Source organism: Brachyhypopomus gauderio, unplaced genomic scaffold (genome assembly GCF_052324685.1).
Source record: "Brachyhypopomus gauderio isolate BG-103 unplaced genomic scaffold, BGAUD_0.2 sc72, whole genome shotgun sequence".
NCBI classification, from domain to species: domain Eukaryota; kingdom Metazoa; phylum Chordata; class Actinopteri; order Gymnotiformes; family Hypopomidae; genus Brachyhypopomus; species Brachyhypopomus gauderio.
Genome location: NW_027506893.1, coordinates 1225746 through 1243100, shown reverse-complemented (window position 1 = coordinate 1243100; position 17355 = coordinate 1225746). Strand labels below are relative to the sequence as shown.

The following is a 17355-nucleotide window of genomic DNA, read 5'->3' as shown; positions in this document are numbered from 1 at the left end:
TAGGTACTCCCCGACTATCTGAAGTCTTTACTCAGTGTGGTTCCGCAGGGGAAGATCAGTGAGCAGCAGTTTAATCAAGTCGCCAAACTAGCAGCCCTGCAGCACAGAGCTAAGGATGGTCTCTATACACCCACTATGTATGTTTATAACGCTTTATAACCCTAAGGATGGTCTCTATACACCCACTATGTACGTTTATAACGCTTTATAACCCTAAGGATGGTCTCTATACACCCACTATGTACGTTTATAACGCTTTATAACCCTAAGGATGGTCTCTATACACCCACTATGTATGTTTATAACGCTTTATAACCCTAAGGATGGTCTCTATACACCCACTATGTACGTTTATAACGCTTTATAACCCTAAGGATGGTCTCTATACACCCACTATGTACGTTTATAACGCTTTATAACCCTAAGGATGGTCTCTATACACCCACTATGTACGTTTATAACGCTTTATAACCCTAAGGATGGTCTCTATACACCCACTATGTACGTTTATAACGCTTTATAACCCTAAGGATGGTCTCTATACACCCGCTATGTACGTTTATAACGCTTTATAACCCTAAGGATGGTCTCTGTGCACCCACTATGTATGTTTATAATGCTTTATAACCCTAAGGATGGTCTCTATACATTCACTTTGTAAGTTTATAACCCTTTTTGTCACATTTTATGTACATTTCTAATACCATAAAATATGGCATGACTGTGAACTTTTGAGTTGCTATTGTTTTAGTACCAACGATTCTTCCCACAGCTTGTGGATTCTGTATTGTATTGGGGCAATGAAAATACTGTGTGAACCTCAAGGATTTTTTTTTACCTGTCTCCTACATCTGCTGAAACCTTGGTTCATGCTCTCATCACTTCCAAACTAGACTACTGCAACTCTCTCTTCTATGGTCTTCCCTCTAAGTCTCTTCGGTCCCTTCAGACTGTTCAGAATGCTGCTGCTCGTGTTCTGACCCAGTCAAGGAAGTACGACCATATAACACCTGTCTTAGAGCGTCTTCATTGGCTTCCGATAAGTCTCCGTATCCGGTACAAAATTCTATTACTTACTTTCAAAGCACTCTCTGGTTTGGCTCCTGTATATCTGGCTAATCTTTTGCACCGCTATGTTCCTACTCGCCGGCTTCGGTCATCTGACACTGGACTATTAGTTGTCCCCAGATTCAGGTTGAACACCATGGGTGGTCGATCTTTCAGTGTGGCGGCTCCGACTCTCTGGAACTCTCTTCCCCTCTCCCTCCGTCTCTTACCATCTCTTAACGCATTCAAGGCTCAACTAAAGACCCACCTATTTAATCAACATTTTCTCACAACTTCCTGAACTTAGGTCTGTTCTATGGGATTTTCTTTTTCTTTTTATTGTCTGTTCTTGTCTGTTTTTTTTTTTTGTATTGCTTTGTACAGCGTCCTTGGGTACTTTGAAAGGCGCTATAGAAGTGGAAATTATTATTATTATTATTATTATTATTATTTCCCCCAGCCTGGGGACATCTCATATTTAATGGCCCAATAGGATATTACAGCCTGCTGTAAACCAGAGGTGGGGACTCGAGTCACATGACTTGGACTCGAGTCAGACTCGAGTCATTAATATTAAGACTTTTGACTTGACTTGAAAAAATATTCAGAGACTTAGACTTGACTTGGACTTTTACACCAATAACTTGGGACTTGAATTGGACTTGAACCTGTTTACTTGCAAAGACTTGATTTTTTTTTACCCCAAATCTAAATTTTGAAAACGCATATTAATATTTATAGTGTGCCCCATTAATTTCATTTCCGTCCTTCTGACGCAGACCGGTCCTCTGCTTTTCCACACGTGTGTGTGTGCGTGAGCTGCAGCACAACCAATCAAATGGGGGGGTTGGCGAACGTAAATTTTTACCGGGCGGGGTGTAAAATGTACACAAATTAAGTATTATATCGCGATCGATCGATCGCCAGTGGTTGGTGCCAGAGCGAACTAGTAACTCATTGAATCATAGATGTGGATCAGAGGTAAATAAACTAGATTTTTTTTCCGGCGTGAGAAATCGGATGTGTAGCGTGAAAGCGTGTGAAGACGGTCAAATGCGTCTCACGCTCAATGCGTGAGAGTTGGCAACCCTGGGTTCTGTATCTGAACTCGGGGAAGAGAGCCTCTCTCTGTCACTATCATAATATCCAGTTCTATCTCAACATGGATTGTGTATTTGAAAACATCTACGTCGAGAAAAAAATATATTGACAAAAGTGGAGCGAGTTTTCAGCTATGGGGATATCATTCATCGTGCACAAATGACATACAGACTTTTGGCCAGCAAATGCAATGCAGAATAGTTTACTGAAATGTCTAAAGTTGCAGATTCCTGTTAATTGTTCAGTTCTTATATTTGTTTGTCTTGTGTCACTCACACATGTTCTCCAAGAAACCAGATAAGAGAAGAGAGGGAAAATGCTGTTATGGTTCTTTGTATTGTACTGTGAAAATATCAGCACTTTTTATTTGAACATGGAGTTCTACTTATGACTTTTTCACAGAATATTTATTTCTGGAAAATTGTAGTTTAAAGTATGAATATTTTTGCAGCTAAGTTTAACAAATTGAACTGTGCAATAAAGAGGTGTAATTTTATTTTTTTTTAATACTTCGTGTTTTCAGTTGCACATGTTTTATCAAGATTTGAGGAGAATACAGATTTAAAAAAGAACGCATGTCTATTATTTACATTTAAAATATACCTGCAACATTGGTAAAAAAAAAAAAAAAAAAAGACTCGAAAGGACTTGAAATTCCAAGTTTCAGACTTGGGACTTGACTTGACTGTTGCCTGTCTTGACTCGAGACTTGACTTGACTTGAGTGTCTTTGCTTGAGACTTGACTCGGGACTTGAGGTATAAAGACTTGGACTTACTTGAGACTTGCAAAACACTGACTTGGTCCCACCTCTGCTGTAAACATCTTTTTATGGTGGACCATCAATACATTTGAGCTTGGTTGCCAAAAGCGATACCACATTTTTAAATAATGATTGATATTTTTATTAATCCAGCGTGGTTGTACATAAATTGAATAGGTTTTCAGCTTTTGTGATTATGTGCTGTCACAGTCCACCCCTGACTCCTCCCCCAGGACTGTCTGTGTGTACATCCATCTGTCGCTGAGTGTTTATGTGTTCGTACATGTTCATCTGTGTGTGTTACTCCTTTCACCTGTTCCTTGTCTTATTAGCGTTGCCTGTTACATGTGTGTTGTTAACGTCTGTATGTGTGTGTCTGTGTGGTGTTGTTTGTTTGTCATTGTCTGGACCAAGTCCGAGTTGTTGTGTTGTTGTTAATTGTAAATTGTTAAATGTAAATAATTGTAAATGATCAAGAACACTCTTCAGTTGGCATCCTGCCTTCAGCTCGCCATTACACATGTACAAACATCCGCATTAAAACGTTTTGTATTGCTTCACTACAAGGTTTATCTAATTTCAGGTTTAAAGCCATGATCCTTCTGTGACCTCTCTCACATTTTGTCTGCATGTGTAGCCATGAACTGGCGGAATATATACCAGCCCAGCTGTTCAGCAAACAGGGTCCACAGCAATGGATGCACCTGGTCACACAACACAGCCACGCAGCACAGAGCCTCAGTCCTCACCAGGCCAGATCACAGTTTCTTGGTACTTCCACAACACACACACACACACACACACACACACACACACACACACACACACACACACACACACACACAGTCTGTCAGTCTGACATAAGATACTCTGAGTTGATCTGACTTTGTCACATCTAGAGAAATACCACTTCCAAAATCTGAGCTGCTGCTTTTAAGCAGGTGTGTGTGTGTGTATATGTGTGTGTGTGTATGTGTGTGTGTGTATATGTGTGTGTGTGTGGGGGGGGGGGTGTGTGTGTCTGTGTATGTGTGTGGGGGGGGTGTGTGTGTGTGTGTGTGTGGGGGGGGTGTGTGTGTCTGTGTATGTGTGTGTGGGGGGGGTGTGTGTGTGTGTATGTGTGTGGGGGGTGTGTGTGTCTGTGTATGTGTGTGTGGGGGGGGTGTATGTGTGTGTGTGTGTCTGGGTGTATGGGTGGGTGGGTGTGTGTGTGTGTGTCTGGGTGTATGGGTGGGTGGGTATGTGTGTGTGTGTCTGGGTGTGTGTGTTTGGATGTGTGTGTGTGTGGGGGGTGTGTGTGTGTGTGTGTGTTTGGATGTGTGTGTATGTGGGGTGTGTGTGTGTGTTTCGTCCAGGGTTGGTGTGTGTATTCCCCATGTTTGGATCATCCTTCTTCTACATCCTGAGTAGCAGTAACAGCTCTATCTCCACCCCCTGCATCCTGGCCGTCAATCAAAATGGTCTCCACTTCCTCCACAAAGACACACATGTACGTCCCTCCTATGCTGCTTTTTACAAAAAAAAAGTGATAAAAAATTATGTAGAGTCAAATCCACAGCCAAACAAAATTAAGCCAAACGTGAGAAAAACTGCCACATTTTCACTGCACTCACTATTTACCTGGTTGCAGGAAGTTTTGGCGAAGTTTCCACTGAAGATGCTTCAGTCCACACACACCCAAAGGCCCAGTGCGGGAACAAGTTACCCTTACGTGGACATCATACTAGGAGACATGATCAACCAACGGATCACACAGCTACAGCTTGAACAGGTGACATACACGCTCATATTCACAACCGACCCACTTTTGTCACCACGCCGTGATTTCTACAATGCTGTAATGTCACGACTGTAGGGCCTGGAGTTGTGTCGGGTCGTGGCCATGCACATCGAGAACCTGCTGTCACTTCGGGAAAAGAGACTCACACTGCCTCCAAGTGAACTCACCCTCCTCTAACACACAGTGTACACCTGTACAGTATCATAACATACACGCAGTCAGCCTCAGTCATCTCACACTACATGGTGTACACATAGGCACACGCTCAGGGGTAGGTTTTACGTTCTTCTTATTTAATAGAACAAATAGAGCTACTAACATATCAATGAAAATGAACTGGAGGGGAAGTTATATATGTTTAGGAGTGTCTAATCTTGACTAACAATGCAAAAAGCTCATGCTTATGATCTCTGTATGGCAAAAAGAAAACGGAAAAGGATCTGAAAGTGAAAGTACCCTTCCTGACCTTGTGATGAAACAGATACAACAAGCATTAGTAATGTAACAAATGTGGTACGTGTACACTGTGAAAACATATTTGTGGTCTGTTATGTTCTGTAAAGATTGTTTATACTTGAAATCAGATTACCTTTAAATACCAGTGTTTATTGTCCATGTTTTCAGAAGTGAGATTACCTCTAAACTTAAGTCTTAAAGTCTTAAGTAAAGCCTTAAAACCTCTTTTATGTATATTTTATATGAATATGCACATGAATGGTTTAATGTCTTGATAAATGTGTAAGAAACATTTTTATATGAAATTAAATTTATACATATATGTATATCAATAGTTGTTTCTGTTTTTGCATTACATTCTATACAAAATGAAGCCATGTTTGCGATAAAGGCAAATAGATTGTGAATTTATAATTACACGTTTACACACAAATACACACATACAGCAGAACTTAAGTGTTACTCAGAAGAATACAAAATAAATCAATAACATAAAATTCTTTATTTTTTTCTTTTTCTCAATCAAACGCATATGTAGTAGACCATTATTGTTTACAGCGTTGTTTATTACCCTCGTGTAAAAGAAGGCAGTTTGTTACCCGAGGTTCAGTTACTAATCTACTAGTGTAGATTTCTCTTTTAATTTCTTCATTATATTCATGGTTTTATCAGGTAGAAACATTTAACCATAATTTATCGAAACCCAAACAGCTATATATCGGTCACATGACCGCGCTATTTAATTATTAAACGTTATCAATTGTAAAACTAAAAACATCACATTTCTGTAACCTAGTTGGCAGTGTTTCTGCTCCTAATCTTCCGCACGCTGTAGCTGTTGGCGCATGCGCACTGAGGACCACAGTTAGGCTACGCCAGTTTATTTTGGCTCCCCGCTCGGTTTCCCGTTGCCCGTGCGCGTCGGGCAGTTTGTGTCAGCTTCAAGAGTTTTGTGTTTCGTGGCGGCGTGTTCGGCACTCGTGTGCCAGGTTGGCGCCCGTTGTCCGGTCCGCCGAGACCCCGTCCTGTAGTTTAGCTGCTCCGCTACCGACACCGCTTAGCTTAGCACCCTAGTTACGGCTCGCGCTGTTTCCTAGCGCAGAGGGCTAGCTAGCGTTAGCTCTCCGGACAAGTTTTATTGTTTATTATCTACGCGGACCAACAACATTACAACATTAGACGGGATATATCTTCACATCTTAACCCAGTCGTCCTTTATAACCGGCAAAGGCCGCTACAACCAACGGCGTCGGCCGGTTAGCTAGCCGCGCTAGCTATAAGGTCCGGATCCGGATCGAGGCCTCGCGCGCGCGCGGCGAGGTGAGCGCGAGGAGACCATGGGCACGTGAAGGGGGGCGCGCGCGCGGTGTCCAACGTGGAGCGGGAAAAAAAAAAAGAAAAATACCCACACACACAAACATGGCGGCGAGTCGCTTCACGGATCTGAGGGAGAAGCTCCGCTCCGCCACGCCGCACCGGGACGACGACGACGGCGATAAAAACGACGATAAATACGACGTTTCCCGCCCCGAGAAGCGCAAGTACCGCGACCCGGAGGACGAGGCGGAGGCCCGGCGGGTGAGGCGCGGGATCACGCAGGTGTGCGCGTTCACGCCGGAGGAGTGCGCGCGCATCGAGGCGGAGATCGACGGCGTGGTGGCGCGCGGCAACCGCGGCGTGTACCGCGAGCGCACGGTGGACCGGGCCCCGCTGCGCAACAAGTACTTCTTCGGGGAGGGCTACACGTACGGGGCGCAGCTGGAGAGGCGCGGGCCCGGGCAGGAGCGGCTGTACCCGGAGGGGGAGGTGGACGAGATCCCCGCCTGGGTGCGCGAGCTGGTGATCGAGCGGCTGGTGGCGCGCGGGGTCATACCGGAGGGCTTCGTCAACAGCGCCGTGATCAACGACTACCAGCCAGGCGGCTGCATCGTGTCCCACGTGGACCCCAAGCACATCTTCGAGCGGCCCATCGTGTCCGTGTCCTTCTTCAGCGACAGCGCGCTGTGCTTCGGCTGCAAGTTCCAGTTCAAGCCCATCCGCGTGTCCGAGCCCGTGCTGTGCCTGCCCGTCAGGCGGGGCAGCGTCACCATGCTCAGGTGGGCCAGGGACAGGTGAATGTGCTGCACTTGTTATTGTTGCTGGTGGTTTGGGCTTCAGAGTGAATTGAAGTTGCTTTGATTGTTTTTTTTTAGTGGCTATGCAGCTGATGACATCACGCACTGCATCCGGCCTCAGGACATTAAGAAGAGGAGAGCCGTCATCATCCTCAGAAAGTGAGTAAGAGTGGGTGATTTCACTCTGTAATCGAACGGTGGCCAAGCGGCGAGACGTGTGGCTGCTCGGTGTAGAATCACGACGTCGTCTCGATCACGGCGTTGCCTGTCTGCCCCGCGTTTCAGGACGAGGCCGAACGCACCCCGTCTGGAGGCGAACAGCCTGGGCTCTTCCACCAACTCCCCGCCGCAGAGACAGAGAATGCTGCTGAAGGCAAAGCGCTCGCACCGCAAGGCTGACCCCGACGCTGCACACAGGTAGGTCCAGGAACCCTAACGCCCAGGAACGAACCCTAACGCCCAGGAACGAACCCTAACGCCCAGGAACGAACCCTAACGCCCAGGAACGAACCCTAACGCCCAGGAAGGTCTAACTAGCCCTAACAGTAGGTCCAAGCTACCCCTCACACAAAGGAACGTCAAACAAGCCCTTACAGTAGGTCCAGGAACCTAGCTCTAACATCCAGGAACCTAGCTCTAACATCCAGGAACCTAGCTCTAACATCCAGGTTTCAGGAAACTACTTGCTGTAATTTATAAACATGGACTAAATGTCACATAGCTCAGCAGTCTAATGTTATAAGGCAGTAATATTGGGCAATCAGAGTCACTTTTTTCTCTTTCAAGACAGAATTACTCTGGAAATTCAGATGTTGATAGAGTATGACCTTATTTGAAGTTCCTTGGTATGGGTATACACATTTCAGTTGTGTCATTTGCTGTAGGTGTTTAAAGATTTGGGCTGGAATTTATGGTAAAGATTTTTGGTGATAAGCCTTCCGACACATGAGAGCAACACTGGCCTCGTTGTGTGTGGATCAGTAAAAGTCGTTTAGAAGTGCAGAGAGCGTGTGGGTGTGCTTCTCTGAAAGTGTCTGCATTGACTCACTGCACTCAGACTTTGTCTGTTTTGATGGTGTCTCGTGTACACACAACTTCACAAGTACCTTGGCCAACGCTCCACCTAGCGTCCCAAACCAAACTGACATGTCAGAATGACCTAGGTGACCCACATTTGTTCAAGAAGGACCAATGACAGTCACGTGTCTCCTATTTCCGCCTCTCCCTCCCTCGACCCCTCTATCTCCGTCCCTCCCTCGACCCCTCTATCTCCGTCCCTCCCTCGACCCCTCTATCTCCGTCCCTCCCTCGACCCCTCTATCTCCGTCCCTCCCTCGACCCCTCTATCTCCGTCCCTCCCTCGACCCCTCTCTATTTCCCAGGCCTCGTATCCTAGAGATGGACAAAGAACAGCAGAGGCGCTCGCTGTTGTCACAGCAACAGAGCCACGGCGACGGCGGGTCGGAGAACTCGCACTACACGCCCCCTCACCGCACGCCCGACTTGGCTCCCGCCCACCGCCGGGTCAAAATGAGACGCCACTGAGTTCCTACGGCAGCCAGCAGACCAACCCAGAGGTGTAGAGCGACCACAGTATCCCCGGGTGTAGCGGAGACCCCGCCCCCACCACCACCACCCGACGCTCCTCTTGGAAACCTGAGTCTTTGTGGAGGGACCGTGGCTCATGAGCTCAGACTGAGGGTGTCCCAGAATACGACAGAGGAGGATGGACGCTTCGAGCGTTATGAAATACATGACCGGTCAACACAGACGCGTACGAAACCTCCAGCTGGTTTTATAAAAGACAAACGATTCGAATTCATGAAATGATGATGAAAATATGGTTTTTTTTTTTTTATTATTACAGTGGTGGGGTGCAAAGGCGTGTTATTTATGTTTGTGTAAGCCTGTCTTTGGGACGTTTGCGGTGAAGCGTGCGTATGAAGTGGAGGTTGACTCAGTACTCTGGCGTTCACTTGTAGAACATTCTGTTCAAGTTGAGGTTTCTTATTGTACATTTTTGGCTTTTTCGAGCATTGTTAGGAAAAAGTCTGCAGCAACACAATCAAACCCAAGACGAGAAGCTTCTGTTTAGACGCAACGAGCAGAATGTGTGAGCTGCTAAACGTCATCACTTCCTGTGCTTACTGGGGCTGGAGCTCTGTGATACTGGCACCTTAAATCCCGCCATTTGGGGCAGGATCAACGACAGTGTTAATGTCGTGTCATGGTTGTATCTCCTCCGTTTCTCATGACACAGAAGGAAAAAGTTGATCATTTGAAGGTTTTTAGCATTATTTACTTATTTAACCCGTGTGGGCGGAGACAATTTGCATATGCGTGTCTCCGGGTGCTTAGCCTTTTTCTTTCTTTTTCTTTCTTTTGGGTGTGTGCTGCTAATTCCAGCTGTTGTAGCTCCCGCTGTAACAAGACACAGGCGGTGTAACGCATGGGGCTCCTGAACTCACGTGACGTGAACAACGGTCACGGTCTTCATCCCAACCCAATGGGTCCTCTGTGGAGGGTAAGGCAGGGCGGTCCTGGGCTGAGCGTTAGCCGCCAGACTCGCACGCCCGTGTGGATATATGCAAAGGTTCGACTTGATGACGTTTTATCACAATGCCACCCTTTGATTTACTGGTTTTGAAGAAACAGCACGGCGGCAGTATGTATGCTCTAGCAGACCTGCGGGATGTGAGTGTTGGACATCACCGTGTCTTTCAGTGTCTCCAATCGTCTGGACAGCGTCACCCACTTAGATACTCGTTGTTTTGGTTCTTTAATCCACAGTATAAGTTTCATATTAATGATTTTTCAAATAGTAACTTTGCATAAAACACATATATGCAGTGTATGCTAGTCAGCTAAGGTAGGCAAGAGCTAGGAAAGTGGACTGTGACTACATGTCCCATGCGTGTTGCAGATTGAAGTCCTAATGGGGTGAGAGGTAACGACGTGTCTGGTGAGGGTGGGTGTCCCATGTTCCCAGTTTTTTACCCATGTGTGACAGAACTGTCAAACTGACTTTTCAAGCTAGCAATGAATAACTTTTTTTGAAACGTCAAACAACCAGTGCAAGTACGGTTTATGATAATCGTGCGTCAAGGATGTAAAGGTCAGAGAAGATCAACTTGAGAAACTATAAAAGTTTACACAACGGCAGTGTGTGTGCAGTGTTTGATAATTCTTTAGATTTGAGTGTATTCCATTAATCATATTTCACTGATAAGAGACGTTGCCTATTTTCCAACAGGGACAACAATGTGGCACTTCAAGTTTTTAGTTCAGTTAAATCGATGCACTTTATGACAGTCATGCTTTGTAGTTGTAGTTTTACCTCTTTGGGTTTTTTTTAAATATTTTAGTTTATTGAATAATTTGGGTTTTTCTTCTCAGTAAAAGGATCTTCATAAAGTGATTTCAGTCATATCCGCTCTGCTTGGTTCACTTTATTTAGCAAACATTGGTGACTGACACCAACATTTCAAGTAAATGCCTTAAAAATATCTCACATGACAAGTTCTATTATTTACAGTTTTTCATTTTTAGAAGAAAGTCTTTGCAACAACAGATGACTCAAAATATCTACTGACGGCGGAATCTGACCACGTGGTCTCACAAACCACGTGGGATCACGTGAGACCACGTGCAGATAAGTAGATTCGTACTTGGGTTTGGTCTCCCAGTAATGGACTGGGCCCAGTAAGTGCTGCGTGTGCTGGATTAAAGGTCTTGTTTATTCAGAATAAGCAGACGATGCCGAGGTCTCGTTCCTCTGGCGGTGGGTGTCCGCAATAACGCATTATTAACGCATATGCGGATACCAGACCTTAATCGAAGTTCTTATACATTTATAATGATTACATAATGATTCACGTGTATCTTAAGCAACAATCAATATTTGACCTAATTAATAAATTTAAATAAATTAAAGGCCTACTGTTACCGTCACAAAGTTCTGCTAAAGACTGGATTCGTCCACGTAGAGAAAATTAACAAAGTTATAAACTACATTTCTACAAATCCTTCATACGATGAGAGGGCGATAGGCCATATAAAACTATGTATAAACAAAATACATATTTTATATAATAGTGTATGCTGTATGTTTATATAACAATATAATATGTCCAATAATGCGCGCGTGTATAATCTGTTCTGTTCTGAACATCGAAGAAACACGTCAATATCATAATTATCCTTATATTATTCCCAAACTCAAACAGATTAATAAAACACGTATTTCACGTCCTGATGACGAACAGCTGCTGGGATCAAACGCATACGTCGGCGCAAACTCGGAAGGCTATTGGTCCACAGCCCTGTCACTCAAAGTCAAACGTATCCCGTGACGCAGTGTTGATGTCTCGGCTCGCAATGGGCGAAACAGTAAATGTGTGTGGACCAGAAAAGACTGCCTGGTTTATTTTGTTGGAATTGGGGTTAGAATGAGTTGGAGAATACTCTGAGAAAGGTATGCAGTATTTATTCTGAACGGGACTGAAACAAACGTGTCAGTGTCAGGTACTTGGATAGTTAACCTAGATAACCTAGACAAACTAAACTGGCTTTCTGGGCCTCATGGTGCTTATCTAATGTTTAAAGCTGTATATAATGAAACGACTGGCACCCATTAACGTAGGTTATCTATCTGCGTGGAGGTGTTTTGTAATTGTGATTGAATGCATAACGCAGTTATTTCTACCTACAAAGCGATGATTGTGCGACTGGCCAGCTACACGCATAAGAGGGTTAAAGTCAAACATGGCTGTAGTGAGACACCTTCATGTGTCCAGACGTGAGATGTTGTCTGGGATGGGTTTGTGCAGGAGTCTCCGTAAGAACAGGGCTGTCTACCTTACATAGCCACGGAGCTGCGGCTGCATGCGGAATTTGTCCTAAATACACAGGACGTGTGATTTAATAGACGATTTAATAACACCTTCTGACCCATGGAGGTGAGCATCTAAACCGAGACTGGTAGTCCTAGTGTGAGATGGACGTTCACAGCAGCTACAGCTGTATATGGTCGCCTGGCAGATACATTTTGTTACAGGTAGTAAGATACATTTCCTAGAGGTCCAATTGTAATTATATTCAGTCATCGGACAGCTGAAAAATATTATTTGTTGTAACAGTTAGTCATGGCTAGTTAGAAAGGCAGTAGTGCAATAGACCTAGGTTGTGTTCCTTGTTTTGACAGCTTTGCTTAGTAATGCTGTTACTCGCCATCATATTTGCAGATTGATAACGTTTAAACGTCTGCGCTAACTTAAAAAAAAAATGCTTCACAGTTTCCAGCAGGGCTGAATGAGGGATCCCTCAGTGACTAGACCCACTGGAGAACCTGCGGTTGACACACCTACACTGAACACTACATGTATAATGTAGCAGAGACCAAAGGCCCGGCCGTGTACAGAAGGTTCCTCCTTTAAACTCCCCAGAGAGGTTTTAATTCCTGCTGACACCACTGGCTTGATCATTGTGTATCTGGACCCACACATTTGTAAAGCTGCTTATACAATTTTTATTTTATTTTATACAAATAAAACTGACTGAGTTACAGTATGACTAGGATGCACAGGCCTATATTTATCTTTGGTAGGGGCATAGGTGCTGGGTAATGCCAAGTTCAGTGTCACGTGCTAGGTGACGTAGTGTGATCCTGTATTAAATGCGGAATAGCGCACGTCTGCTTTGGCTATTTCTGGCCCTGCCAGGTGCAGAGACTAAATCTGGAGGGTGTCATCGCTTATCATGGACCCTGACCCTGTCTTTGTGTGTGTTTGTCTGTGTATTGCTTAGGTTAAAGTTCACTTCTTCACTGAGGCTCATCAAGTATGGAGTCATCAATTTTGACGTATTCATAATTGTAAAGACTGTTATCATGTGTGCTCAGTTTCAAAGTCAGGGAAATGGTTCATCTGTACTAACTGGTGAGCAGAGACTAGCAGAGCAGTTTATACACGTGTATAACACCCTGTACAGTCATGTTGCATCAGGCAAATCCGCCCCTTAAGTTTCTTAAAATGTAAGAGTATTATGAACAAGAGCCCTCAAACCCCAACACTAGAGTTGCAGATTTAGCATCCAGGTGATATTGGATCAAATGATTCTGTACATATTGGAGACCCCATTTTTATTTCTCCATGAATGCACCTGCATGGGTGGAGCTCTGTGGCTTACACGTGGCATATTGGAGCTGGGTGGAGGGGTGTTCCTCTCCTGTTTCCTTAGACTCTCACCCACACACACTGTCTTTTTTTAATACTTAAAATCATCAGTCACATAACAACTCTGTTTCTAACTTAAGCATTTTATTCTTTTCCCCTGTCCTGTTCTAGACAAACGATGTACTATTCTAGTAAAAGGCGGGGTGAAGATGGTATTGCTGCTATCATCAACTTCCTCCTGTCAAACGCCCGATTGGTGCTTGGACTGGGCGGAGCTGCCGTGTTGGGCATCGCTACGTTAGCGGTGAAAAAGGTGAGCGTGCGCTTGGAGGAACGTGGTCAGAACTAAGGGTGGTACTTAGTCTCGGAGGAGTGTGGCTAGGACTAAGGGTGGTACTTGGTCTAGGAGGAGTGAGGTCAGGATACTTCTTAGTCTAGGAGGAGTGTGGTCAGGACTAAGGGTACTTCTTAGTCCTGACGGTACGTAGGAGCTAACGGTCTAAACATGGTGCGTGGTGGAGCTTTGCGTGACGTTAATTACGCCCAGCAGTTTACCTCGTGTTAACGCCAGATACATTTCCAAACGGCACCGTTCAGAAGGGAAGTGCTCTCTCCTGCTGAGCCAAAGCAAACATCCTTCTGCTTTGGCCTACAGTGTGTAGCTTGATGAACTGAGATATGCACATATGTGTCAGTCACATTGTCATGGGGAAGTGAGCTCTCTTTAGTGAAAGACCATTTCAGAGCTCTGAAGGAGTAAACAAAGTGCTGTTCCTCTCAGTCCTTCATACATATTTTTAAACACGTTACCTCACGTTCTGTCTAATCTAGTTTAAAAATGTCTCATCGCTTCAAGCATTTCATGTATTTTAATTAATGTTTTTGCATAAACTATTGTGCTCTAGTTCATTCAGTTCACTAAAATGGTCAACTGACTACTAATTTAGTATTAGCATAATGTTCTTCAGAACAGATTTTTTGTTTGGAGCAGACAAGACTTTGGTCAAAAACAGTCCCTGAAATGTGTCTTCTGTACCACAACATGGCAGCTGATAGAACGTGCTGGCCGGCCTCCAGATGATGAGAAACCTGACAAGAATATGACGGACAGCTGGGAGGAGCTAGGCCTGGTCAGCCACTCCCCCAAACTGCTACAAAAGGGTATTGAGGGTGTGGTCAGGAAACAGATCGCCGCAGCAACCAAGAAAGGTATACGGCAGCCTTCCTTAGCTTATGTCTTGAGAGAGGACTTCGTTCCTTCGTTCTCGGTCCTCACGTTTTCACACTGTCACCAGCTAACATTCAGCTAATATTTGTACCCAATACAGACCCCCTCCCCCAACAAACTTGTGTATTTGTAGCTGATTTGTCACAGGTCCCGCCCTCATCTTCAGCCCCGCCCTCATCTTCAGCCCCGCCCACATCTTCAGCCACGCCCCCACCTGAGAAGAGCGAGCCCGAGCCGGCCGCTCGGCGTAAGCGGCTGGACCTGTGTGTGCTGTCGCTGACGGAGCGTCTCCAGCGCTACTACAGCTCCCGCGTCTGCCTGTCCGTCCAGGAGGTGGAGCTGGCCCAGCAGCGGGCCCTCGACATGGCCACCGAGATCCAGGCCTTCCTGCGCTCCAAGCACCCGGACATGCCCCTGGGGGAGATGACCTTAGCCGGGTCGCTGCTGGACGACCTGCAGATCATCAGGGCCGACCACACTTGCCTGCTCGTGCCTCTACAGGTACCGGGGCTTGGGGCTGCACGTGCTTAACTCTACGTCTTTTCATTCTAAGCGTTTTCATGCCTCAGTAAATGTCTGGTGACTGGACTGGGACACGCTGGAACAACATGGACCTCGAGGTTGGTCGTGCGTTTGTTCTGTCGAGCACAGCACAGAATACGTGGTGCAGTTGTGCTCAGATAGAACAAAAGTGTGGCCCAGTTGAGGGACCATAAGGCCTCGGCTGGAATACACTGCATTAAACTGTGTGTGTGTGTGTGTGTGTGTGTGTGTGTGTGTGTGTTCTAGCTAGAGCCCAGTCTCTGGACCCCTGTAGCTGGTGAAGACACCTTTCTGGGCCACCCTCAGTACTGTATGCTACGGCGTGTAAACCTAGAGTACTTCCCACGCGGCCGGAGCTACTGGGACCGACACCTGGTGGGCGGCTACCTGTCGTCTCAGTCCGTCACCGAGCTGATGGGCAAGTCGGTGATGGAGTCCATGAACTGGCCGTTGTTGAGCAGCACCCTGGAGTGCGAGGTGCGGCCCGTGCTCGGATCGCCCGGTCTCCGGCTGGAGATGCGTGTCCCGGGCGACTGCGACCACGGCGACGGAGATCGGCTGTTTGTGAGCGTGCTGCCCACCGTACGCTCGGGGGACATGACGCTGACGGCACAGCCGGAGGTCACCGGGTCGTTCGACTACGTCTGGTACCAGAGTCTGTACCCGAGCGAGACCGCCCGATTGGCCGATCTCGATCAGGCGCACGGGAGGTCGGAGGTTAGGAGGAAGTGCCTCAAAACCTTGAAGGCCGTGTGTCGGAACTGCCCTGCCCTCCACAAGCTCACTGGCACTCAGCTTAGCAATGTTATCCTGCACTTGAGCGAGAAGGAGTCCGATTGGTCAGAGGCCGCCTTTGCTGATAGGTTTCAGCAGGCCATCACAGAGCTGATTGGCTACTTGGAGATGGGGGTTCTGCCTAGTTATTTTAAACCTTCTGTGAATCTTCTGCAGGGTTTGACTGAGGATGACATCGATGAGATGGGCTTCATGCTCTACTGTGCCATGTCTGAGCCTGAAATACTGCTCATATAAGGGTGACCACAAACACACGCGCATCTCTTTCTTGTAATAGGGCAAAAGTGGGTGTGTACATCAATATTCACCCACAGTCACTACTGCTTAATCGGTCAAAAACAGGTACGAGGGGTCACGAGGATGCGTCCTCGTGTAGCCAGATATGGTGCGGACCCCAAAATGGCGGAGATCTCCAGTGAAAAGCAGGTGCACGTGCACAAACCTCTATGCATTGTGATCTTAACAATGAACGTTTCAACTATGCAGAGCTTGATGTACAAGCCAAGCGTTTAATGCTGGGGGGGATCGTAAATGATGTTTGCCTCACTATGTATTTCACAAAGCACATGGAAATTGTCATTGGGGTTCATGTGCGTATTTACATGATACGTTAGGTTTTACTTATGTTTCTCTTTAATGATCCAGTATTGGAATACCTGAAGATCTACGCTGGTCTGTCCACAGCCATGAGCTTGAGCTCTGCTTGTGTGTCTCGTCTCGCGTGGTATTATGAACGACAGACGATAACTATGTATTTTATCTCATGGTGGAAGTGTTTAACTTTGTAAATGCAATAAAATAAAGAGTATTCTCTCAAACCTTGTTTCCTTTCTACTTGAAATGATGTTTATTATACGTGATCTATTCCGATTTGTTTTGACCAAAACATAATGTCAAATATGTAGAGGGTGCATGTTTTGACCGTTCTGTGAAGACTTAAAAAAAACAATTTAAATACATTATTTTCACATTTAAGCTGCACATAAGCTCACCAGCTCTGTAGTCACATGCACTAGGAAACCGTGAGTTTTATTTGACCCTTTATTCAGTAGCAGGTCAAAGCAAAAAACAAACGTTTTTAAAAGTTTTTAATCTCTAGGCGCACAAACAGGTCTGAGAAAAGGATAATCGACTATGCTCCGTTTCAAACTGAAAAAACAAAACTAGTATTAAACTGGGCTATCTCAAGACGTTTGGTATTTAGATTATTCATTTTTTTATATTTTTTTATACTTTTTCAAGTTCTTATTTCTGCGTATCTGTGTGACTATCTACATCAGTACAAACCGAAATTGGTTTAAGTTTGGTGACAGTGTAGCTCAACCCATATATCATTACAACCACTGGCTTTAAATG

The 17355-nt window shown here is 45.5% G+C and overlaps 3 protein-coding genes across 4 annotated transcripts in view; all 3 read left to right on the top strand.

Annotated features, from left to right (window-relative positions):
• The window catches only part of myo15ab (myosin XVAb), a 48909-nt gene extending 43478 nt beyond the window's left edge, over positions 1–5431 (top strand). Inside the window, exons 55-59 of the mRNA XM_076990048.1 lie at positions 4–137; positions 3548–3681; positions 4266–4399; positions 4541–4681; positions 4766–5431. Coding sequence (XP_076846163.1) covers positions 4–137; positions 3548–3681; positions 4266–4399; positions 4541–4681; positions 4766–4867 — 645 coding nt within the window. The 3' untranslated portion in view covers positions 4868–5431. The remainder of the gene's footprint in view (positions 1–3; positions 138–3547; positions 3682–4265; positions 4400–4540; positions 4682–4765) is intronic.
• Positions 5432–5960: 529 nt separating this feature from the next.
• alkbh5 (alkB homolog 5, RNA demethylase) lies at positions 5961–10689 on the top strand. The gene is made up of 4 exons (XM_076989972.1): positions 5961–7242; positions 7339–7419; positions 7546–7677; positions 8643–10689. The coding sequence occupies exons 1-4, from the start codon at positions 6566–6568 to the stop codon at positions 8803–8805; spliced, it is 1053 nt and encodes a 350-aa protein (XP_076846087.1). The 5' UTR covers positions 5961–6565; the 3' UTR covers positions 8806–10689.
• An 888-nt stretch (positions 10690–11577) lies between these two features.
• On the top strand, positions 11578–16817 carry mief2 (mitochondrial elongation factor 2). Of its 2 annotated transcripts, none has more exons than XM_076989970.1 (5): positions 11578–11734; positions 13605–13746; positions 14483–14642; positions 14795–15162; positions 15451–16817. In XM_076989970.1, the coding sequence occupies exons 2-5, from the start codon at positions 13612–13614 to the stop codon at positions 16234–16236; spliced, it is 1449 nt and encodes a 482-aa protein (XP_076846085.1). In that variant the 5' UTR covers positions 11578–11734; positions 13605–13611; the 3' UTR covers positions 16237–16817. The 2 variants fall into 2 exon arrangements, with proteins under 2 accessions (XP_076846085.1, XP_076846086.1); XM_076989971.1 differs by lacking the exon at positions 11578–11734 and adding an exon at positions 11769–12218.
• Positions 16818–17355: the final 538 nt, after the last annotated feature.